Raw genomic sequence first — 26,551 nt, 5'->3', positions numbered from 1 at the left:
AAAGAACAAAAGGCAGCCATTATCCTATTTTCCTACTTAAGGTAGAGGTAAGACATCAACTCTGTAGCTTTCTTCACTCAGAGAAAAGTTGATCCAAAAAAATGAAATGAAGTGAAAGAAATAACCTCCATGACATGGAGATGTGTTAAATGACTCACTAAACTCAAATAAGGGGAGAAAGTCAGGACCTGAGAAAGACAAGAGATAAGTCATTGTGACCCAGAGCAGAGCATGTGAGCAATAAACTTATAAAAGTGAGGACAAACTTAAACCCCTGCGGTTCAGCTTCATGCATCAGCAGCACTTGCCAGCCACTCAGAGTGAACAATTACTTGTGGTGGTTAATGCCCTTCTCCTCATCCTGGTTTGATTGAGTTTTCCTCATTCTTTTGTAAAATGCTCCAAGTTATCATTTGGCTCTGCAAGTCACATTTAAATTCAGAACGATGGGTCTCCTTCATCCAGGGGTCTCAGCTATTACAGATATATCCATTCTATCAGAAAAGGCAAAGGCCTTTCACAAGGAAAGTAGCTGAGGACAATCTATTTCCTCTAAAAAATCAACACATGCATTTTTATTTGGGATATCTTTGGGCAAAATAAGTCCAACTCTGATCACATGTATGTAAATCATAATAGCTATAGTCTCTTACGTCTATATAGTACTTTTTAGTTTACAAAGCAAACAAACATACATTATGTCATTTTATCCTTACATTATCCCTGCAAAGTAGATACTTGTATTAGGTGCATTTTATATATAAGGAAACTGAGGTTCAGAGAGATTAAATAACTTGCCCCAAATCACACATGCAGCAAGCTTGCATTGTAGCAACTCTTGTAACCTTTTCATTACGCCACAGCTGCCCCATTTCAATGTGTCCTTAAATAAACCTGGTGATGTGAACCAAATTTATACTAGGTAAATGGTATTTGGGTCAACACAAGAAACTTAGAAACCAGATGACACTTTAAAAATCCAGTTCAATTTAATACATTTCAGTGACATCATTTACAAACTTCAAATCAGTGCTCATGAACTTTTTCTTTGTAGATCACAATTGAATGACTCATGAAATGGACGTTTTGCTACATGTAAATTATCCTTGAGCATTTGTTATGTCAAAGATCTCATGCTAAACTTTTACATGTGTTATTTAATCCTCACGAAAATTCTATATGGTAGGTACTATTACTATCTCCATTTGTCAGGTGAGGAAATAAGAACAGAGATGTCAAGTAAATGACTTGTTCAGGGTCACAATTAATGAGTGTCAGTCAGAATTTGAACCCAGAATTTGAACTGGTGCTGACAGCCAGTCTCTAAACCACTATGCTGGGCCATTTTGGCTACTTAGAAAGCTGGACTATCTGACTCTGAAATACTTACGGGTCTTATACATCTCAGACTGTAGGATTGCTCTCAGACAGATCTGGGACACTTATGTGCCATAATCAGGTGAACAAACCACTTTGCTTTCTAGTTTTTGCTGCGTAATTGAGAGATAGTTGGGTAGGCGGGTGAAGAAATTATTTTGAAGGGGTTCATTTGCCTAACAGCAAAATGCGACCCACACAGCTGATTTGCTGCTGAGTGTTGCTACCATCAGAAACCTTTGGAGCTAAAGATGGTGGCATACAGGTGACTAAGTGTTGCAAAACACTGTTTATCCTTGTACATCCAAGGGAGACTAGACCTTCTTATTTTGAGTTAGCTGCACCCACATGTGAAAGCCCATGGAATATGTATGTTCTGTGCCCTGTGATGGTGTAACAACCATGTGAATGTGCAACCTGCCCATGGTGAAGATCTTGGTCAAACTCAACTGAGTTACCATTTTTTTCCTAAATGCAATTTATACCCTGTAGCTCCGGTTTCTTTGTTTTCTTCAATCTACTCCAAACATGACTACAAAGTAAACCACATACTCTACGAGCCCTGTATGACATTACTTTTTAATAATGTAAATAGGTGAACAGAAGCATTATTGATCTTCAGTGTCTAAGCATTTAATCACTATTAATAATGTAAAAGGTTTTTATAAATATGTAAAAACAGGAGTACATTAAACTAAATGACAGCAGTAATTTGCAAAGCCAGACATTTCACTCGCCATCACTAATAGAGAAATGCATTTAAAAAAAAACCAAAATCCTACCAGGGTTAGTGCAGCAGCCGACAGCAAGATCTGGCCAAACTCATTTGTCTGTTTTGTAACCATGAGAGGCTGATCCTCACATCAATCCCTGTCAGGTGTCTATATCAGAGGTTGCTTAAAATCAGCTCACAGATGTATTTTGTCTGTCCTGACATTTAGAAATTAGGAGATCCAACATAAAAATCAGAATATCTTCCTTCTCTAGAAAATTTGGACAGCTTGGGATGCATGGGCATGGCATAGGTGGTCTGACGCTAAGGGCCAGCTGCCCCTCTGGATGGGACATGGCAGCCTTTCTAGCTCACCACTCACTTGACTCACATCCTTCACTTTCAATGTCATGCCTGGCCTTGCTGGCATTTGAGTTTGTGATTTCTGGTCTACACAGTTTCTGTAGCTTTCCAAGGAAAGATCTTAATTGTTTGTTTTTCTTTCTGATCTTTTTCCCTGAGAACCTTTAAATACCCAACATTATCATTTCACTTAATTTTTGAACTTTTATTATATTGGTTTAAAAAGGGAAAAAAGATGATTGAACATGATCTAGAAATCACATTAATGGAACAATATTTCTCCCCTTAGTTCACTGGAGTACCTTTGCATATCTCATGAATAAGTTGGTATACACTCTGCCTCACACCTTAGGCTAATACACTCCTCTGGGCCAGTGGATCTTAACCTATTATGTCTTACATCCCACCCATTATATCAGATAATCCAGGTCCCACCAAAGTAGGAAAAAAGTCCACGTTTTATGAAAAGAATGTGTATGTTTGCAGGAATTTGATTATTATGTCTATAACTTAGAGTAAATTTTAAGAACAGCTTAAAGATCTAAAATCTTGCAACAGCCCTGCTGAATCAACCTGTTCTGCCCATTCTGGTAGAATGCCTACCCTTATTGAAAATTTCTACAATTAGGACCAAATTTAGTACAGCACTAAGCACATAATAGCAATGTTAACAAGCAAAAAAAAAAAAATGAAACAAGATGATAGGTTTCTTCTAGCTTTCTTTGGTATTGCTGCATTTCAGTTTCTTGTTTCACACTAGGATATATAATATTAACTTTGAATTGTCATCATTTCTAAATCTTAAGTACTGTAAGGACAAAGACCAAGTCTGATTTGTTCTCTTCTTGTTTTGAATATCTACTGCTATGTAGCAAATTATTCCAAGTAATGGATTAAAACAATTTAGTATTATCCTATTTCATGATTCCATGGGTCAGACATTCAGATAGGGCATGGCTGGCATGGCTTATTTCTGCTCCATGATGTTGGAAGCCTCAGCTGGGATGACTGAAATAGCTGAGGGTTGGAACAGCTGGACAGCAGCTGGGAATCCTTCTCTCTACAGGCAACCTCTCTATTTGACTAGTTGGGCCTCCTACTGGCATGATAGCTAGCCTTACGTTTGTCAGAGCTCTTATGTGATAGCCTAGGGCTCCAAGAGTGAGTGTTCCAAGAGACAGGAAATGGAAAATGCCAGTCTTTTAAGACCTGGGTCCAGAAATTGTCACAGTGTCACTTGTGTCATACACAGTTGGTCAAAGCAGTCACAGAGCTTGCCTAGATTCAAGGGGAAGGACATAGATCCCACCTCTTGATGAGAGCAGTATCAAATAAGTTTTGGCCACCTTTAATCTATGACACCACTGTATCCCCAGTCCTAACACAGTATCTGGCATGAAGTAGGTGAAAAACAAGTGAGTAAGTGAGTAGCTTAGTTATGATTTTGAAGTGTGAGTGCTCTGTATTAGGTCATTCTTGCATTTCTATAAAGAAATACTGGACACTGGGTAATTTATAAAGAAAAGAGGTTTAATTGACTCACAGTCCTGCAGGCTTTGCAGGAAGCATGATGCTGATATCTGCTCAGCTTCTGGTGATGCCTCAGGAAGCTTTCAATCATGGTAGAAAGTGACAGGGCAACAGGCATGTCACATGGTGAAAGCAGGAGCAAGAAAGAGAGAAGGAGGTGACAAACACTTTTAAACAGCCAGATCTCGTGAGAACTCACTCACTATTGTGATGACAGCACCAAGAGGTGGTGCTAAACCATTCACGAGAAATCCATCCCCATGATCCAATCACCTCTAACCAGGCCCCACCTCCAATATTGAGGATTATAATTCAACGTGAAATTTGGACAGGGACAAACATACAAACTATATCATGCTCTCCTCATATTTGCTCTTGAAAAACTCATTTTGGTTGCCTAGAACACACAAGTGATATTAGGACCTTAAATAATCCAATTCTCAAATGTAGAACCAGCCTAAAGGTAAGACTACAGTTCTCCAAATAGCAAAGAAACAAAATTCATAAAAGATATAGTGATAATATAACAATAGCAAAGTAATTATTCTTTTTTAAAACTTGTGATGTATTCCATCACTGTCGCAACCTGCCAATAATTGGCATCATTTATGATTTTGTGTATGCATCAATAATTTTAGATCATCAAAAGTTAGTGCTAAGAAAAAAGTTGGGTATAAGGAGCAATATCAGGAAGTCAGCAGGAAGACTGCTGCTAACTGGCTCACTTGGGTAGGCATCATTATTCTGTCTCACGAGAAAACCAAAGAGAAGTACCCTAAAACAAGCTGAAGTACTACAAATGCCTTGAACATGGAATTTTTGGCAAACTCTTTATTTACCTAAGCCTTCATCCTCCTTTACTATACCCTACTCAATAATAAATTCTTGATTCTTGTTCCCGATTAGTCATGATACCTGGTGATAGCCATAATTACTCATCATAACTTGTTTAATATAACATGCTTTCTGCCCTTAGTTGAGCTGGGAATTTATACCATTTGAGATTCTGTGAATGGCAAAACAAATTATTGACCCAAAACTGAAATCAAGGGAAGGTTACAAGAACATGGTCATTGCTGCAGAAGCTGCTGATCTCTAATAAAGACTGAGACTTAAAAATAACCATAATTGACAGATACTAATTACTGTTTTATGTATTTATTTTATTACAATATTAGTATTTCCAGAAAAACTGAGGACTTTATGACCTCAGAAAGAGATATAAGAGATACCAGATTCCTCTGCCATTCTTAATGTAATACCCTAGTATCAATTCATTTTTCAACACTGATGAAGGATATGCATTCACTCATTCATTCAACAATATTTATTGAGTACTCACTCTATTCCAGAAACTGTGGAGATGGAGATATACAAAAGAAACACAGTCCCCTTATTCACAGAGTTTACATTCTAGTGGCAGAAGCGGTCAAAACATCAAGTAAATACATAAATAATTAAAATAATTATGAATTGCAGTAAGCCTATGGATCATGGAACATCAGGTTTCTAAGGGAGCTTGGAGTTCATCAACTTAGGAATCCAAATTCAACTGTCTTGATGGGGAAGACAGGTAACCCTGTAAGACAAGAAATAGTCTGGCAAATTAGACAAAGTCATTAAACAGTAATAGAAGTGAAACTGACCTGGAAGTTTTCAGCAATAATCCAGAGATGGGACTAATTGGCTCAGGTGAGCATGAAGAGCTGCTAAAATTGACACACACAGGAGACTATTGATGACTTGCAAGAAAAATACAAAGCTTATTTGGACAGTGAACAGCTTAACTATATGCAAACAGTTTCATCCTTTGACATTTGGGGCTATAAATAATTTTCTCTACAATTTAAAATGTGTGTACCAAACATAAATTCCAGGAAGAAAAAAGAAACAATCATCCAAAAGACATCCCATTTAGCACAATGAAAAAAAAATCCCCATTAACCACACTTTGGAGTCATTTAAAACAATAGATCCTACAGTTTCTTTCAAGATAATCCATATTGGGGGAAGATTAATCATTTCACTCTTTAAATGTATGAACATTATAATGTTTACTTGGTTCATTTCTTCATTTAGTGATATGTACTGTTCTAGGCTCTGGGTTATAGTGGACAAAATCTCTTCCCCATACAGTCTAGTGCGGGAGGCAAACAATGAAAAAAGTGAACGTCGGGAAGGTATAAATACTGTCAACTGAGATAATGGTTAGGGACAGAGAAGGACCATTTTACACAGAGTGGCCCAGGGACACCTCTCTGAGGAGGTGACACTAGAGCAGAACCCTGAATAGCATTCATCTGTACATTAGATGATGTTGGTATAAATGTTTCTTGCCACCTGGACCCCCATGCAATAGATTTTAACACAAACTGGAGCCTGCTGTTGACTTTTAGGGGCCCGTTGAATCAAAATTCTGTGACATAATGTGCAATGGAAAAGTAAAACAAACCTTTGTCAAGGAATTACTGCATATTGGTTACTAGGTTTTACTGATAAATGGATGGGGTGTCTGCCCTCCAGGAGTACATTGAGAAAATTTGAATACCTCAGACAAACTGAATAGGACCTGGCAAGAGAAATCAGTCACAGCCTTAGACCATTTACTCATGCATGACAGAAAAAAAGTAGCAGATCTTCATCAATTAGTGTTAATCCTAGAATAAATGAAATATTGAGAAACCACTTACTGATTTGGAATTATTTTTAAAAAGATAAGCCAAGCCTATGTTTTAAAATATTTAAAAGGAAATATAGTGCTATTACAGTATTCAAGCATTCACATAATTAACATGTGCAGTTTTGTCTATCTATGAGTAACCCCAGAAGGTCCACAACATAAACATTTGTAATTTCACTGAGGTACAAATTTGAATCCATATGCCTTGTGTTTAGCTTTTTCATGAATCTATTTGTTAAAGACCTCTAAGTCTACTTGCTAATGGCAGATTTTTGTGTATTTTTAATCTAGGAATATGAAAAACATTATACCAAGTACACAACTAGAGGTTGATAAAAATATACAATGCAACAATTGCTGAATAAATTGAATAGACCAAGAATTGGGTAAGCTCTTTATAGAGCATCGAAATCCTCAAATCTACCTTCTGTTCACCTTCCTTTCTAAAGGAAGGCACTGCAGATGACCTGCTCACATTTGGAAAAAGAATTCCAGTGTGTTTTGGATGGGCCATAGTTACTTGGTATTCTGTTTGTCTGTCCATGTTGCTTTTCCTGAGCAATCTCCTTTGCTTATCACCTCTGAAGTTGCTGTCCTAATTGGGAAGTAAGGTTGTTGCTACTTGCTAATAAAGCACTTTGATCTTCAGGTGAAAGGTGTTACTGAAGATGGGATCTCTTGATTTTCAGATTATATATACTGTCTAATGCTAAAATTCAGAAAACACATGTTCAAGACACATTTAAAAAATTACAAAGTGCAGAAGGTTCCCAGATTTATGGTGCTGACTGTCTCCTGAAATCAGCAGTCAACACTTAAAGGTACCAAAAAGAAACAATGTGAGACTTTCACTTCTTTGCAAACGCTCTTGGGCAAAGAAGAATCAAAAATCAGAACACAGATCTTCAAAAGGCTGTTTCAACTGGTTGTTTATGATACTTTGAAACTCAGTTGTTCTGAGATGCTTAATAATACCAGTAGCTACCTACAACTTATCTCAGCATGAATAGGTATTTTCTAGTATTTTAAATATCCTACTTGCTGCTCCATTAGGATCTAAAGTTAAAAGGCTCAAATCCATATTACCTACTACTCAGTCATACAATTTGCTTGTAATGACTCTCTAGCTGGTTCTGTCATCTCATTTTGTCCCTGGAGAGGACAAAGTGAACGCAAGTTTGGGAAGAAAGAACAAATGACATGCTGTAGTTCATCTCTCCACTACACACCCTCCACATAGGAAGTGCTCAGCAGTTGGTACATTTCTCCAGGTAACGATAATTCTGTAGCTAGCACCATCTTTGTAGGTGATCACTTTCTTTTCATTTGTAGCCATATTGTTTATATCTTGACTCTGAAAGATCTGCAATACAGCTCAGGCTCTTTGGAGGCCAGGTCAAGAGATCTCCACCCCTCCACCACTTATGAGCTGCATTAACTTAAGCGCAAAACTTTTAACTTCTCTGAGTCCGTTTCTTCATTTTTTAAATGGGCCTAATAGCTTTACCTACTCAGGGTTATGTGGACATTAAATGAAATAAGGTAAGGAAAGTATCTGGCGTAGTACCTGATTCATAGTATAATAAATATTTTATTTATACAACATATGTATCTAATAATTATCAGGGTACATAACAATAGAATTTGTAAGGCCTAGTTCAAAAAGTGATCATTTTACTGGGTAATTTTACTGTGATGACATATTCATGAGGTAACTGGGGAGAGGACAGGGAAGAAAGATCATTCCCACTCTACATAAAGAGGAAACAGAGCTGAGAGTTAATTCTCTTTCTTAGGAAAAGTCACAATGGTGGTTACTAGCAAGCCAGAGCTAGAACACAGCTGTGGCTAGAGCAAGGACACACTTTTTCCTCTGTGGAGGAAAGAGTAATATATGCCCAGGAGATGGCCAACAAGAAGGATCTGTCCTATATTTAATGACTATCCATTAGTCGAAAGGCAGATTCAGAGAAGTGACAAGAGAGGTTAATGAGGTTAACAAAACCCTATAAGGCTGATTGCAAAGATAAAACCTTTGAGTCATGTGTAGAACAAGCAAAAAACAAACCAAAAATTTTAAAGGAAAAACTAACTTCAGACTATTCAAGAGTTGCAAGGGCTTACAGGACAAATATTTCAGGATTCAAATTCTGGACGAAAATAATCATGTGTCTAAATGAAGCAAACTGGCACTTACGCAGTCCTGAAAATGTGACTGTGTCGTCAGTTTTCTTATTGCTTCAAAACACTTGATCTTTTTCCCATTACTTTGGGGATCTCAAGCCTCCAAAGCAGCCTACTTTTGACAAGCAATTACCAGGGCAGATGGGAAAATAGCCACCCTACCTCAGGGTGAGTGCCCCCATTTTGTTTTACTTGAAACATCACTAGCCATGAGGAAAATAATTCTGCTTAAAAAGCTATCTGCATTTTCAATAGCACCACCTTTCCCAGAGTCCTAGAATGTTCATGGCTAATGCTCCCAGCTGCTTTTAATGCTACCCACTTGGTAGGCATTTGGGGTATTTATTTGGGGCAGTGACCAACTGAGTAGGATTAAATCAACCCACCATATTAAAATAAAAACTAATGAGGAGATAGTATTGGGTTTGCATATGAACATTCACTGCATCTGAATTTTCAGAACATGGAAACAGGTTTATGCTATAACATTAAGTGTTTTCATAGTGCTGTGCCAGGTTAGATAACATATATCAAAAGTAGCATGTGTTGTAAGGAAACCTCCAAAATATCTGGATATTAGAAGTCCCAAATGCATTTAAATTATAAAATAGCAAATAGTAATTATATAATAATATATAAAAGAAGAATGGGGTTAGTGTGCATAAATTAAGCATTTGAAGACTATTCATTTCATCTTCCCGATCACAATAGATACTGTTTAATTCCCTAAAATAGTCAAGTATCAAACAAAACACTCCTGATGAGAATGTCATAATGCTCAATCCAGAGTGTTGGCTTCTAGTAAATAAAGTGTAAGTCATCTGTCACACAGGAATCTCAACGTAGTCACTGAAGCCCTTGCTTGAAGCAGTGCCATGAGCATAGGTTGCAAGGATCTTACAACTGTATTTTTAAATATTTGAGTTGAAATTCTATGAACCTGTCTTGAGCATGTGCTGTGTACATCAGGCACTGAGAAGGACACAGAGAAGAAAATCACACAGTTTTTGCCCTGGCTATCTAATAAAAAGACAGACAGATCTATAACTGTCATCCAAGACTAGTTATGATAAGTGCAATAACACAACTATGAGCATTGTATAATGAGAATAATGAGGATGGAGGAGAAATGGACACTTATTTGGGATAAATAAATTGGACTAAAACATATTTCCATTTTATAATCTCTGAATTTGAAGACCCTGTAGTTCATCTTGTAGTGCAGCCACCCCTTTGTCATGACAGTTTCAACATGACTCCCCAAATTACAGTTGTTGCAAACCCTTTTCCAGGAAGAGTTAAAATTCATGCCTGACAAATTTTATAAGTGTAAGATTGTGAACCAGTGGTTGATTTGCCTGCCTTTTTATGGTTTATACCTTCTGCCTCCCTCTCCAGGAGTTCATATGCCTTAATTGGCTGAGTATGTTATGGCCTTGCTTTTCCTAAAGCAGCAGTTCTCAAAGGTTTGTCTTGTTAGGTAAATTCTATTACCCAACACCAGACCTTCTAAATCAGAAACTCTGAGGATACAACCCAGCAATCTGTGTTTTAAAAAGACTTTCCAGTGATTCTCGTGGACAATCAAGTTTGAGAATCACTGATCTATAAGAGAGAGAGATTGTCATACAGGACTGAGGACCAACACCACAATCCCAAAATTACATTCTAAAGAGAAGCCCCTTTATTCACTATGTGATGGCAGTGGTAACAGGAATATCACAAACCCTTTGTCCTAACTATTCAGAGGTATTTGCATTTCAACAGAGACCCCAGTAGCTATAGTTGTCAGGGGAATCCTCCAGTCACATCTCATATGCGACAAATTTCTATCCCTTGGAGACTTGAGCCAACTGACAATTCAGAAAGGAATTTACAAGGCAGAATTCAAACACTAGTGAGCAGAGGATTCATATAGCCTCTCTCAGCCCAGTCCTTCTCAATGCTACCTTTTGACCAGAGCTGTCAGCTGTAGAAAGGATTTCATCTGTTCCTATGGAAAAAAAAACCTAACCTGCTCACCTGCTGCTAGATCCCCTGCTGGCTAGGTCCTTGATTTTGAATGTTACCCTTCAAAGGCTGCTTATGCTCATGTTAGCAACAAAAGCAAATCGCTATAACTTTTCTAGCCCTGAGTCTCAGTTTTCTTTCAAAAGACATTAATCAGAAATACAATGTAGTAAATTGCATCTTCTTTCAGCAATTTAGTTTTCAGCCTTGTTTTTCAAACCAACTATTGTGCTTGAGGTTAATGTTGTTGCCTGAGGTGTTAAACGAATATCAGAGATTTGACATGGAAGACAAAAGACAACAAATAAGGGAAGAGGAGAATGGAACCAAGAGTTGATTGAAGGCTAGGGATAATTTGACTATTCCATGAAAATAACAAATACAGAATGAATTAGACCTTTTGCATCAGAACAGTCTAACAAGCAGCTTGTTAGTTAAATAAGGCTCTCAGTAAAGTGCATTCTGGCTTGCATTTCCCAAGATGCTTTGTTCTTCAGACCAAGCTCCAAACACCTAGAGGATTCAGCATTTAGTTAAAGTGGAGAAGCAATTCCTTTGGGATTGCTGCTTTAGCATAGTGACAGCAGGTAGACAGCTTGGCAGCAGCCTGTATTCTCTAGAGAACAGGAAAAAAGACACTTGTGGGGGGTGATATTCCCCATGCAAGTTTTTAAGTCACATTGGACATGCCCATCTAAGTTCAAGTTATCTTGCTCTAACCAACAACAGCAGGGAGAAGTTCTTGTTTTCAAAGGTTCAACCAAGCAAAGCATCCATCCCATCCATGTCTGTGAATCAAAGGAGAGCCCAAGCAAAAACAAAAATATGCAGTGCCTGCCATTGAGCATACACAAGAACATGCATATACACACACAAAACCAACACAAAAGACAGTTATGCTGGGCACATAACTGCTGTACACATATGCAGGGTCAGCCGCATGACAGTCCAGACAGTAGCTTCTATCCTCTTGCTTGAAAGATTTAGAAGAGTTCTATATATTATTGAATTGAAAATGTTTCAGAAAAAGACAGATTTTTAAGGACCAGAACTCAGGTTGAGGGTAGTTTTGACGTGGCAAAAATTCAAGAGCTCAAGATGCTTCCTTGAGGCAGACCAAGTACAGGCCAAGTAGGACTGACTAATTTCAATGGTGATTTGAGCAAGCCAGGGACTCTCTGGAAGAGGAAACAGGGAGGCACCATAATGGGAATAAGGAAAACCGCAGAAAGCAGGACTGTGGTAATATCAAAGGCAGACCCTTACCATACATACCTCACTACTCAGGTAGGATCTAACTTTGGAAAAAAAAAAAAATGAACTATACAGGCTGCCTTAGATATAAGAAGCATAATCAAAATAGTTTATATAAATAGGGGAGAAGGAACTATATTTTAGTGGCTGTGGGGAATCAGGAAAAACAAACCAGATATAAGGCTACCATCCACAATTATTAAGAAAATAGAATTTAGAATCTGGGAGTGGGCCGGGCGCGGTGGCTCAAGCCTGTAATCCCAGCACTTTGGGAGGCCGAGACGGGCGGATCACTAGGTCAGGAGATCGAGACCATCCTGGCGAACACGGTGAAACCCCGTCTCTACTAAAAAATACAAAAAACTAGCCGGGCGAGGCGGCGGGCGCCTGTAGTCCCAGCTACTCGGGAGGCTGAGGCAGGAGAATGGCGTAAACCCGGGAGGCGGAGCTTGCAGTGAGCTGAGATCCGGCCACTGCACTCCAGCCCGGGCGACAGAGCCAGACTCCGTCTCAAAAAAAAAAAAAAAAAAGAATCTGGGAGTGCACAAAATGGCAGTTGAGCTGAACAAAGTGGCACAATATGCCATACTTCCAAAGAATATATATGAAGGCTCCCTAATGGCCATTTGAAGCTGATGTAGCCTGCCTGGGAAAGCAAGTACGCTCAAGAGCTTTCTTTTTGAAATGGAGACTTTGCCTAAGAAGTATATTTTTCCTAAATTTCTGCATGCAGTGTCAGTCAAGATTACTGCAAATTAAAAAGAATACTTTAATACTGTCCTGAAATTTAGACAATTTAAACTGACACTGGATGACTGATATTGTTCAAAGATTACAGTAAGTACTAGTAATCCAGGAATAAAAAGACCTAAGAGTTATTCTCGTGAAAAATGGATGACATGGAGTGTGTAAATAATGGGAGCAAATGCAGCAAGATACAGGGAATCTTAGAACATTTAAAGTCTAATACATTACAAAGGGAGTTCAATTCTGATAAATGTAGAATAATAAGTTTTATGGGGCTTTATCATATGCTGCAAGTTTGTGTGGATCATAAAATATGAGGAATAAGAAAGTAGGGGAGTTGAAAGACAAGTCTGTGAGCATTATTTATGAGTGATGAAGAGTGAAATGAATGAAAAGAAGAACAGGTAGACAATGTCTTGAATAATGATGACTTTGATGAGTCGTTATCACACAAATCTGTGTGCTTCATAAAACATGAGGAATATTAAGAAGCAGAAGAGTCAAAAGACAAGTCTACTCAGAGTGAGATACAGAGTGAAGAAAGAGAGGAATACAAGGGAAATGCACAGAATAATGATAACTTTTATGAGACTTTCACTCACCAGCTTGGATCCTTCATAAATATAAGCCATATAGAAAATAAAAGAACAGCAGAAAGAAGAGACAGGTCTGTGTGTGTCATAAAATATGAAAAAAATAATGCCAACTAAGCTTGACAAAATAAAAACAAAAATAATTGAGCCTAGTAGAGTTGTGGAAAGACACAATGTCTAGATTAATGTGAGCAAATAAAAAGAGTGAGTTTGGAATTGTCTTGCCAATAGGGAATCAGCAAGCACCTAGGTAGGTGTTATTGTTGTAAAGGCCACCTTTTTAACTGGTGGAGGCTTGGTAATGTAATAACTAACCCCCACCATACTCGCAAAGCAGCTAACAGCATTGAGAGCTCAGGAAACAATGCTTAACTAATTTTTAAATTGTTTAGCATCGCTATAGTCTCTTCACAACCCCCCTGGAACCAATCCATACGTCATTTGCAGGAGATTTTCTCAGCTTGTTTCCATTCAATCTACACCCACCTTGTCAAAAGTTGTTCTGTAAATACATCTAAAAGGTTACTGTATAAAATCAGAGATGTCCTTTTATTTTCATTTCTTGTTACATTGGACTTAGAACCTGGGACCAGATCTGTCAGAATTAGTTCAAAATCCAGAACTCAATGACTTCAAATGACTTCTCTATTAGAACAAATGGGATTTCAAAATGATTCAGAAATTGGGACAATCAAACATGGCAAAGTAAGTGCCAATATGCCATTTGCATGCCACTCAGAACCATGATTTACATAATTCATAAAATGGACAGCTCACTGGAGAAAACCACTGATCTATGTCACAGAGCTACAAATGTTGATCTGAGAGTTCAGAAAATACACAAACACTAATAGCAACAATTATACTCACTTACCTTTGCATAATACTTAATGGCTTGTAATTTTTGTTGGGGAAGGCCTTACATAGAAGAGGATAAATCCTATTAGCATAACTTATAACCAATTCCTCTGATTGCAACAGAATTTAGTAGTGAGGTTTATTGGCTAAACATATACAACCAACTTTGGCTGGTTGAATAAGCTACCATCTATAGCTTATTCAAAGGGTTTTACTTTTTCTCAAATGATGTTTGTGGCCATGAGCCTTTACATCCTTCCCTTTACATCCTTCCCTTTACTTTCTGATTCTGTTAAAAGAATGTATAACTCCAGGATGAAATGATTAGGATTACTCTGAAAAGTCATGTTTGTCTGAATAACATGGCCCCCTTTAATCCAAGATTGAGCTGCCCTGGATACCCAGAATCCCACTTGGTTGCAAAAAAAAAAAAGAAAAAAAAGGTGGCATTGATGCCCTAGGAAAAATCACTGACCTTGCTCAACCTTCCTCAACCCTGCCAGCTCCAGCTATAAAATTCATGTCCAAGAGCTCAGAGCTGCCAAGACTAGGATCAAACTCTGGTGAAAAAACTGTCCCTTCCTCCCCAAATAACAGCAGACCAGTGAAAAAAATCTTTGCTTGGGATTTGTCCCGGGGCACTCTTCTTAACCGCCAGCCTCCTGAAATTTGTTACAGCTTGTCAGCCAAGCTAGTGCTGAAAGTCTTGTACATTTTAGTGGACTATGTCCCTGAAAGAAAGCCCTATTTAGGGACTAGTTTAATGGAATTCCATTTTTCAGTAGGGGATGAGACTCATTTGTTTAAAGGGAAAGTGCCTTGAAATATTTTATTTAAATTAGGCAAGAAAAGCAGTATACCACTGTCAGGGATCATGTCTCTTTTGCAGACTTTAACTTAAAGTGTGCTCAACTAAATTTGTTTGTTTGGTTGGCTGGTTGTTTTACCAGAAAAAGACACTTTGGCAGTGTATATCAGGAGGCTTAAAAATATTCATACTATATATGTAAATGCATAGAAAATGAACACACAAACTAATAGTGCTGATTACCTCTGATGAGAACACCAAGAAGTAGGAAAAAGGCGGTCAACAGGGATTTTAGTCTTATCTTGCAATATAATTATGTATTAACTAATGTAATTAACTTTAATTTTGAAAAGAGAAAAGTATCATTCCACAACTAGGACTCTCTCCCAAGGAAATAATAAGAAACTTAAGTCAGAAAAAAATTAAGAAACAACAAAATGTCCAAAAATCAGGGGTAGGTTAAGCAAGTTACAGGATACTAATTTAAGGGTGTATTATATAATAACAAAATGATATATTAAGGAATTTCCAAATACATTGGACAATATTAATAATATGCTTTTAACCTTAAAATATCTGGATTCCAAACCATACTTAGTATGATTCTAATTTTGAGAGGAAAAAAAAAAAACTCCTCCCCAGAATGTTATTAGTAGTTTTCTATTGGTTGGTGAAATTATTGTTTTATTTGTTATACTTGACTGTTTTCCAAAGTTTTTACAACTTGACTTCTAGAATCTAGTCTCAACATGCTTTTCTGTTTGCCTTTGGTCTTGTGTTGCAGGCGTGCCTGTGTGATTCGAGGCCAAGTGGTGGCCGTAGATGGAACTCCTCTAGTGGGAGTGAATGTCAGTTTCTTGCACCACAGTGATTATGGGTTTACCATCAGCCGACAAGATGGAAGGTATGTCAGTATTGTTTCTGATCATTGTGGGGGCCAATTACTGACTTCTAGCCAGGGGTAAAACCAGGGCTCAGATGACACAGTGATGGTAAGCCCATCTTTCTTCAAGTTATATCTCAAAAAGTCATTGGTGATATTTATTTCCTCTATTTCCTAATTAATTCAAACTGAATTCCTCTTCTAATCCTTCTCAAGTCTTCTTGAAACCCAGGCCATGTGAAAAGTTTTCTATCCTTTATCTAATTCCATCTATAAATCCAACTTTAAAGTTCAGTGACATTATGCGAATGACAAATAAGGAACTATGGAACACATAGGCTATTTTTCCATAGTAATCCCCAAATATTTCAGAAATGAATGCATCCAAAATATTTCTTTCAAAAGTACAGAATTTAACCATATTAATGGAGAAGCTTTAAAAATGTGTCCTCCCTAGGATGCCTTTTTGACTATTGGCTGCAACTGATGGACAAGCTTGGCCAGCCTATTTAATTATAGTGATTTATCCTGAAGCACCAACCACCAGGCTGCTCTCTAAGGGCTTCTCAAGGTTCTCTAACATCTGAGAAGCAAGACTTTGAAGTAAATAAAACCTTCTCATCCTGGAAAAGGATTTGCTCACAACAACATTTTTGTTGCTGTCATTTAGACACACATTGATTCAGAGTATTTGAGTTAATAGGCCCATGTGTCCAGCTTAAAGGTACCTATTTATGACTCTCAGGGACACTGTAATAATGGCTTTGAGGTGCCCTAGTCTCCAGGTGACTACCCTTTAAATGTCCTACTCATATCAAGCCACTTCAATAATCACATGCAAAAAAAAAAAGACCTATTGGCTTGGAGCTTTATCAAACTGTGAGAAACTATCTCATTTCAAGAACCTACAATCAAACCTTATTAGTCCTAGCCACTTCAGAAATGTTAATTGTTCAACTTGGGCTGTGCTGGATTTATTTTTTCAAGATCCTGTCAAGAAAGTACTTATTAAAAAAATTAGTTTAAAAAGATGATAAGAAAGAGTTTTAGCCTACTTAAGAAAATAAACAGTTCTTAAGGACTTTAGTAAATTATATAAATTATTTATTTATAAATTATATTGCTTATTACTAACCATCTCTTCATTATAACAAGCTCAGCAGAACTACTTTGGTAGCACACACATATATGTACATATATATGCATATATATATATATATATAATTTCATTTCTTTTCAAATATTCTATAATCAGAGTTCTCTATTAATTCAAATGGGTCTTTCTCCCAATTAGATTGAATAATGGAATTTTGGTAGTGCACTCACCAGTAACTGGTGCTTAAAACTAGCCTCACCCTTGCTAACATCTTCAACCATATGCCATAAATTAAGAAATGAGTTATGTCTCTAAATAGAATATATCCTCTGAGCCATTTGATTTTGACTTCTCATGGAGGCCTGATAAACCCTCATTTTTTTAGCTTACATACAAAGGTTTCAGTGAATTATTTGATATTCGCACAAGAGCCTAAAAGAATCTTGATACCTAAAGATTCTAAAATGTTAGTGTCCAGTTTAGAGGGAACATTAAAGAGGGTAATCTTTGTTGTTACTTTTGTGTCTTTAGTTTTAAGGGAAATGCCCCAAGACCGTCCTCTGCTGAACTCACAGTGAGAACTGAGTTTATGTAGATGACAGATACTAGTCAGAATCCTCTCTAGCAATAACTCTCCTCAGGCTCCATAAAGGTGTAAGCATTCAAAATATGGTCCCCAAATGCCAACCAGACTGTTCCACTGTCATTTCTTGGACATAAAGTGACAGTGTGATGAGAGTTTCCATTTATATGTCTCTGTTTGTTGCTACCTCAGTTTGAGTAAGTACATTTCAAAAGTAGAAAATCGTAAGAAAAATATACCTGAGGTCAAAAGAGTATAGAAAGGCTGAGATTAGTATCTAGATACCTAGTAGACAGAGTGTGATATGAGAGTTGCTGATAGAATCCTCCATGTCCAAATCTCAATCCCTCCAGTTGGCCACAGTGCTTATAATTCTCACCAATGGTATCACTGCTTTGGGTGAAGCTATCAGCTCTCTCAAAGTCCCCGTTGAATGCAAATGTCATGTGGAATGTAGTACTATTTACCCCCATTATCAATTACTTGCAAAAGTAAACTGACAAGTTTCCCTAAAGAACCAGGAAAGGTCTAGATCATGGGACCAAAGTAATTTATTCAAAGCAGAAGGAAGGATGGTGGTGAAAGACTGAGCCCTTTAAAAGTATGAAGAGATTAGATACTCACATAGAGAAGGGCCTACTTAGCAGAAAAGAAAAAAGCCTATTCTAAAGGAAAGGTGAATGTTTATGAGTGTCTACTGTATGTCAGACACTTTCATGAATGTCTCTGTTTTCATGCTCACAACAACTATCCGAGGTAAATATCATTATTATCACCCTCCCCATTTGTTGTATAAGAAAACGTATCCAGATAATAAGATAGAGTTCAAGATTTAAACCGAAGTAATCTTGCTCTTTTCTTCTATGATTTACCACCTTCAACTTAGATATATAACCAGTACTCAGTAAAGTGTTAAAAGAGAACTATTTGTAAATAGTTCAGCTAATGATAAGCAAAGCAGGTGAAGTGACGACATTCTTAGAAGGTTCTTGAGAAGCATTAATGGTCTCAAGAACTTTGTTCTGAAGACTAGAAGATGAAGAGAGGCTTCCCTTTGATTCTCCTCAAGGCAAAAGTTTGTTCATTTATGGATACTATGAAGCAGAGAGAGATAAGCAATTTGCATAGGTGTCAATAGCCTTCCATCTGTAGATAGGACTGGTTGGGCTTATGTGTTGACAACAATCTCCAAACAAATAAATCCTCTCCCTTGGGTCTTTTATATCCACTCTCATATGACTTAATAACCTGTTCTTAATGGTCCATACAAATGGAGGTGTTTTGTGGTGAGAGAAATCCCAAAGAAGCAATCATTCAGAGAGCATTCTATTTGGCATTGGAAATGGTTTAGATGGATCTCTGGCCACAGTTCCACCTTCCATCTCCATGTCAATTAATGAGTGTATAACTGCGAGGTGGAAAGATGAGAAGCGTATCAGTCAGGGCTTTCCAGGGAAACAAAATATGACATAGATATATCGATATTATTGTATTGAGAGAGTGATTTATTCCAAGGAATTTGCTTATAAGATTGTGGGGATTGGCAAGTCTGAAATCTGTCAGGCAGGCTAGAAGACTGGAAACTCTCAGGAAAGAGATGCAGTGGTCTTAAGGCAGAATTTCTTCTTCCTCACAGAAACAGTTTTGCCCACCCACATTATCAAGGACCATCTCCTTTACTTAAATTCAACTGATTATAGACATTAACCACATCTCTAAAAGACCTCCACAGCAATACATAGATTGATGTTTCATTAAATAACGCAGAACTATAACCTAGCCAAGTAGAGATATAAAATGAACCACCATAAGAAGCCTAAAGGAAGTTCCAAGGAGACCCTAAAATCAGTTTCTGCTCATGGAGATAATCAAAAGCTGGCCTATAGTTCACTTGAACTACAAAAAAAGGAAAACATATGGCAAATGTAGTAGGACAATGGATCTGATTTGAGAAGAAAGGTAACAGTTGTTGAGTTCCTACTATATTCTTGACCCTTAATTCTTTATCTCATTTATTCATTTACAATAGCAGCTAAGAGATAGATTATAGAGGCTTCATTTTACTAGTGAGAAAACTGCATCTCAGGAAGGTTAAATAGCCCAAAGACACAAAGTTAACAGGGCAGAGCTGGGATTCAAACCCAGATATATGTGAAACCAAACCCACATTCTTTCTACAAAACAAGATGCCTGGCCTGTCTGCGTAATCTTTCTAGAAGGACTGAATAAAAGATTTTTTAAAAAAGAGAGATAATAATTTTCGGGCACCTATGTTCTTTTTTTTTTTTTTTTTTTTTTTTTTTTTTTGAGACGGAGTCTCGCTCTGCCGCCCAGGCTGGAGTGCGGTGGCCGGATCTCAACTCACTGCAAGCTCCGCCTCCCGGGTTCACGCCATTCTCCTGCCTCAGCCTCCTGAGTAGCTGGGACTACAGGCGCCCGCCACCTCGCCTGGCTAGTTTTTTGTATTTTTTTAGTAGAGACGGGGTTTCACCGTGTCAGCCAGGATGGTCTCGATTTCCTGACCTCGTGATCCGCCTGCCTCGGCCTCCCAAAGTGCTGGGATTACAGGCTTGAGCCACCGCGCCCGGCCCTATGTTCTTATCTGGATAGTTTATTTAGTTTTCATGTTTGTGTTTGTTTTATGTTTTTAAATAAATAAGCACTTAAATTTTGAGTCAAGAGTCAAGGTTTGGGTGAGGCATATAAACTTCCCCAAGGATACATACTTAAATCCACAAAGAAGGTGAACTAGAGGAAAGGTTTCTTGACAAGTAGTGTCAGATTTTCCCCACTACACTTGCCTTAAACTGCTCCCGTATTATTATGAATTCAGACCCTCTGTCTTAAACCATAAACCGTTTGGGTTTTCTTTAATTCATACCTAGATTATTCTCTGTAGCTAACACAGTTCTTCAAATCCTCTTTTTGGAAACTGCCTTAATATAAAGCTACTTCACTGAAAAAGCAGCAATAAAAAACACGGTATTATCCATCCTTTGTTACTGTTCATTTATCTTTATCTGCAAGATTTCTGCAACAAAACACGATTGGTAATACTATAATAAATGTAACAAATGTCATAAGAAGAGAGTGGTGAGATGTCCATAATTAAGTCTGATTCCCTATCAGGGCTTTTTATCATTGAAAAAGTGTTTTGCTGAAAGATCTTTTTTAATGCAGTCAATAGCTTACATCTCTCTCCTGTGGATTTAAGTTGCCTTGAATATTAAGGAACATCATATTGCCCTTTATCCATTTTTAACATAAAAATGATAATAATTTATCATTATCTTACTTTTTATATAGGAGTTTATGCTTTTCAAATGCTCTCAAGTACATCATCTCAAAGATGTCATTATACTTAAAAGAGAAGTAAGGTAGAACCATCTAGTGCAGAATAAAATGAAATCTGAATCTGTTCAGCTCCAATGCAATAGTCTTGTCATAGACCACATCTAGAGATAGACAGAGTCGGCTTACAGCAGAGGTAGTCTTGCTTTGTCATAGATAGAGAAGGAGTTGTTGGTGAAGTTGTGCAGGGTTCATTACAGGCTGTCTTACAAAAAGAAACCAAAAACCGTTGTGAAGCAAACCAGAGATCTTAAATCTGAGGTTCAAGTAGACTAGGAGGCCAAAGAGGGTAGTCAAATATAGAGGGCTCGGTCGGGCATAGCTGAGTTCAAAGAAATTTTCCCTAACAATTGTCATCTCCTGATGTCTTTCTCCAAATGCCATCTCAAAGACATTGTCTGGTTTCTGACACGATGTTTGTGACCCTGAACAAGATATTTAACCTTTTGGCTCCTTACTTTTCTTATGTTACATTATAGGATTTTTTGGAAAATGAATAATGCATCATTCTCAAAGATGCTGCTAAATGTTAGATGGTCATCTTTCTGTTATCTTTAGCACAAGGGGAGCAGCTGTGTCAGATTTGGCTTTGCAGAAATACATGCAGTGATTTTGTTTAAGACAGTGTTAAAATTAATGGGTTTACAGGCTGGACGCAGTGGCTCACGCCTGTAATCCCAGCACTTTGGGAGGCCGAGGCAGGTGAATCACCTAAGGTCAGGAGTTCAAGAACAGCTTGACAAATATGGTGAAATCCCATCTCTATTAAAGAATACAAAAATTAGCCTGGCATGGTGGTGTGCACCTGTAGTCCTAGCTACTCGGGAGGCTGAGACAGGAGAATCGCTTGAACCCGGGAGGCGGAGGTTGTGGTGAGCCAAGATCACACCACTGCACTCCAGCCTGAGGTGACAGAGCAAGACTCCATCTCAAAAAAAAAAAAAAAAAAAAAAAAAAAAACAGTTTACAAATTTCAAGAGAATATCAACTGGTGACATGGAATGTCTTCTTAGAAGACCGCTAGATAGTGAAAAGAGTAAAAAGAAGTCATCTATTGAATGAATATATTGCTAGAGAGAATTTATAAGATAGACAATACAAGTAGATATAGTTGAGTCCCCCGAAAAAGGAAAGGGCACTGAAATTAACCTATTTTTTTAACTGGAATTTTTAAATTTTTCATTTGATTGCAACTGTCTTATGTTTTTTCCTTCTCAGCTTTGACCTCGTAGCCATCGGTGGTATCTCCGTCATCTTAATCTTCGACCGATCACCTTTCCTGCCTGAGAAGAGGACACTCTGGTTGCCTTGGAATCAGTTTATTGTGGTGGAGAAAGTCACCATGCAGAGAGTTGTATCAGACCCGCCATCCTGCGATATCTCCAACTTTATCAGCCCAAACCCTATTGTGCTTCCTTCACCACTCACATCATTTGGAGGGTCCTGTCCAGAAAGGGGAACTATTGTTCCTGAGCTGCAGGTGAGTATATTGGCCTTTGAATGTATAAAATGATAATATCATGGAGTTGTCAACAGTGTATAATAGCTACATTCCTTTTCCTATTCTTGTTGCCATCCTTACAATGTGCTGCCCTTTATTTGTCAAGAGAAGTCTTCAAATGTTTTTCTGGCACACATTTTTAACATAATTGGCCAGGGCATTCGAATGCTATCTGTGGCCGTGGAACAGAACAAGATTAAGTAGCTTTCATGAGAATTAAACCCCAATTCTTGACCTAATAAACACTGTGCTCTAAGAACAAAGCTAGCTGGCTTATTAGTAATAACAGTATAATCCATGAGCTTGGACTGTTTGTGGTTCTGAAATAAAAAATCCTTAAGAAATTGCGTTTTTGAGCTGGGCGTGGTGGCTCATGCCTGTAATCCCAGCACTTTGGGAGGCCGAGGTAGGGGGATTGTTATGCCCAGACCGTTTATTCCCCGAAGAAGACCACCAGAGTCCAGAGTCAAAGCTAAGCAGCAAGGATCTTTATTACAGGTTCGAACCTGGAACTCTCACTCGCTCGCGAAACGAGACGGGCAGGAGAGAGCTCCCCCACTGAGCCCCGAACAGTGTTATATAGTCTAAGAAAAGTGGGCATAGAATTATTATACAAATCAGATGTATGATTGGCTAGTGTTTGAACAAGGCGATTTGGCTAACTATGATTGGTTCCCGCCATTTCTGATATTTCGGTTAAACCTTTGAGGCGGGAGAGCAGTTTTACACAAAGGCAGTTAATTATATTGCGTCAGGTTGCACAACCGGTTTATGGCAGCAAGAGTTTATCTAACTTAAACACGTCTTGTGACCCTGCCTCAGAACTTATAAAATCTCTGGTACGTGCAGAAAAACAGGTACTCACAGAACTTACGAAATCTCTGGTATGTGCAAAGATTAGAGAGCAGAGCAAAGGGTTTAGCAATAGGGTGTAGCGGGGGGGGGTGGGGGGGTGGGTACACATCTTTGTGTCCTTTCAGGATCACCTGAGATTGAGAGTTCAAGACCAACCTGACCAACATGGAGAAACCCTGTCTCTACTAAAAATACAAAATTAGTCAGGCGTGGGGGTGCGTGCCTGTAATCCCAGCTACTCCAGAGGCTGAGGAAGGAGAATTGCTTGAACCCGGGAGAAGGAGGTTGCAATGAGCCAAGATCACACCATTGCACTCCAGCCTGGGCAACAAGAGTGAAACTCTGTCTCAAAAAAAAAAAAAAGAAAAGAAAAGAAAAGAAAAGAAGAAGAAGAAAAGAAAAAAAATTCTAGTTTTCTTCTATTGTCTAGTTTGTATCATTGTCATTATTCTTAGAAGACATGACAACTTCTCTTGTCTAGCTGTGTAAAGTAAACATAGTTTTCAAGCCTGTGCAGTTTTGGTTTTTTTTTTTTCCAAAAAAGCTTTGCTTCTGAGTGTTCAAGCTTTATAGTCAGGAGAAGACATTTTTGAACCTTGATATTTTAACATTCCTGAGAATTATTCTTTATTGAGCATTCAATATTGTCATTTCAATATTAAACCATTCAAACAACCATAGTACAATTCCAGCACCACATTATAGAAACATTTTAATGATAATTAAATGTGGAAGCACCAAAATGGACTCATAGGTCTTACGGATCCAGAAATCCAGAAGTAAATGCATGCTCCAAGATAGAATTGATTGTTCTTTCATCATAACACCACCCACCAGCTCTTAGCAGTACCCAGAGAATACCACTTAGGAAAGGCTCACACAAAAATACTGCCCTTCAGGAAAAGCAGTCCAAAGAGCTACCCCTTATCTTTTCCATTGCTCTTTGCTTAGAAAGGAAGAAAAAACAAGACAGTGTTTAATGAGTACATTTGATTTGTATACCAATCCCTTCACAGATGTCATTAGGAAGTATAGGTCTTCTTTCAGCACGAAAATTTCCAGGCTTATCTAGGATTGCATGTTTTCTTAGGAAAATGAACTACTAAGTTGGTGAGTGTCATGCTATCCTCTATTGTACTTCTGTCACCATCTGAGAAGACAGCTGGTGGACAACCCTGGTATCAAATGGCTAATGTAGAGGGAGAAAAATTAGGCAAAGTGTACAAAAAAGGGATCGTGTCCTCAGAAACAGGAGAAAGACCAAAAATCCTGGACAATATGAGATACCATATGTTTAACAATCAGTTCTGCTATATGCACAAGTTTGGAAAAGTAAGAGGGAACAAGGTTCTGAGGTAAAAATGAATAAAAGCATGAAAATATCTACACTACTCATGTCACCTTAAGTGTATTGAATAGGATGGGCTTTTTCTTCAGCAGTCTTTTGAAAGATGAAAGTCATAGAACACATGATTCAGTTTTAGTTACCACCTTTGGTTATTTAACTTTTTCTGTGGTGATAAGCAAACAAGTAATAGCAATTAATTAAAGAAGCCAAGTGGTATTTTTACTCTGAGACCAACGTTTAGTGTAAAATTTGCAGAGGAATTAGTGGGAGTTATTTGCTTCTCAGTCACAAGTGCCAACTTGGAGAAACTTGTTCCCAGCCATTGCTACATCCAGGCACAGAGAAATATGTAAGAAAAATTTGATTAAAAATTTGGCCTCAGGGTCATTTCAAAGCTCCAAAGAAAACGAATTTGATGGCATCAGTAAAGATTAATTCTAGGGAAACTATAATCTTTGTCATAAAATATCACTTGCTGGGCCTGCTTCTCAAGTTCTTCCTCTTAGAGAGGCTAGCCTGAATAAGGATTACACCAATGGTTTTATGATATACGACTTAACACCAAACAAGCTTTTGTGTATGTTTATATAAGAAAAAGACCCCTTAATGGAGCCTATAGTACTGAATTGCTTGACATTCAGCGGTGTGATCTTTTTCAACTCCTACTAAGCAGTTTTTGGAACACTATTGAAAAGCTGAAATTGTTCCTTACACAATCTTTCCTGGCATGGGAAAAAAAATAAAAACAATCCTTAAGGTTGGGTCTTGTCTCCATTCATGTTTGGTGCAAAATTCAAAACCTATTATTACACAATCTCACAAAGATTCAAGAACAAATGCCTTGACATCCTTAGACCTGTTTAAGCTCTCTCCTTTGGCATGTTTCAAAGATAACTAAGCACACAATATCCTCATCTACCTGCGACCACTGACAAGAGCCTATTTGGCTTTTTTTATTATTATTATTTCAGGTTGTACAGGAGGAAATTCCCATTCCCTCCAGCTTTGTGAGGCTGAGTTACCTGAGCAGCCGCACCCCTGGGTATAAAACCCTGCTACGGATCCTTCTGACACATTCAACGATTCCTGTCGGGATGATAAAAGTACACCTCACAGTAGCTGTGGAAGGGCGACTCACACAGAAGTGGTTTCCCGCCGCAATTAATCTTGTCTACACGTTTGCTTGGAACAAGACCGACATCTATGGACAGAAGGTTTGGGGCCTGGCAGAGGCTTTGGGTACGTTGAACTAGTTATATGTAAATAGCAGTATTACATGCACAGAACAGAAAATACTTGTTGCGTGTTAATTTGTATTTGGAATAATTATTGATTTTCTTCTATTTAAAGGATCTAAGGCATTTTTCATTTAAACACTCCCTTGAGGCCAGTTTAGAGTTCCCTTTTGACACATTTTTGCTTCAAAAAGATTTTAGTTCCCCTTTCATGATGGCTGCATACCAATAGAATCACGCAATATCTGACTTGTAACTGTCACCAGAGCCGAATGCTGCCTTCTAAATGTGACCTTTGGTGTGGCGTTCTATAGGCCATGTTTTTGGATTTGACGTTTAGACTGTCATTTCTACTTAGAGACTACAAAATTCTAACTTATAGCCATCTCCACTTATTATCTTTTATGTCTAAGATGGTTAGACTTCATTAACTTGTTACTTCTTCAGGTTAAATAAAAAATCATCCTGCCTTCCTATTCCTTTTGATTTTCTGTAATCTCAAGACTTTAAAACCTAGCATCTTATAGATAGGAGGGACCTGAAGAGGTCCTTTGGGCCTGTGGTTTTCAGATACTTATTTCTC

General features: G+C 37.9%; 1 protein-coding gene across 3 annotated transcripts in view; it reads left to right on the top strand.

Annotated features, from left to right (window-relative positions):
* Nucleotides 1-26,551, top strand: part of TENM1 (teneurin transmembrane protein 1) — an 845,979-nt gene that overhangs the window by 674,415 nt on the left and 145,013 nt on the right. For all 3 annotated transcript variants that reach the window (XM_015443786.4, XM_065538348.2, XM_065538349.2), the window contains 3 exons: nucleotides 15,901-16,020; nucleotides 22,248-22,509; nucleotides 25,705-25,972. In XM_015443786.4, the coding sequence (XP_015299272.2) occupies nucleotides 15,901-16,020; nucleotides 22,248-22,509; nucleotides 25,705-25,972 (650 nt within the window). The remainder of the gene's footprint in view (nucleotides 1-15,900; nucleotides 16,021-22,247; nucleotides 22,510-25,704; nucleotides 25,973-26,551) is intronic.

The sequence above is a fragment of the Macaca fascicularis genome, chromosome X, assembly GCF_037993035.2.
Source record: "Macaca fascicularis isolate 582-1 chromosome X, T2T-MFA8v1.1".
NCBI lineage: Eukaryota > Metazoa > Chordata > Mammalia > Primates > Cercopithecidae > Macaca > Macaca fascicularis.
This window is presented reverse-complemented; position numbering and strand designations above follow the sequence as displayed.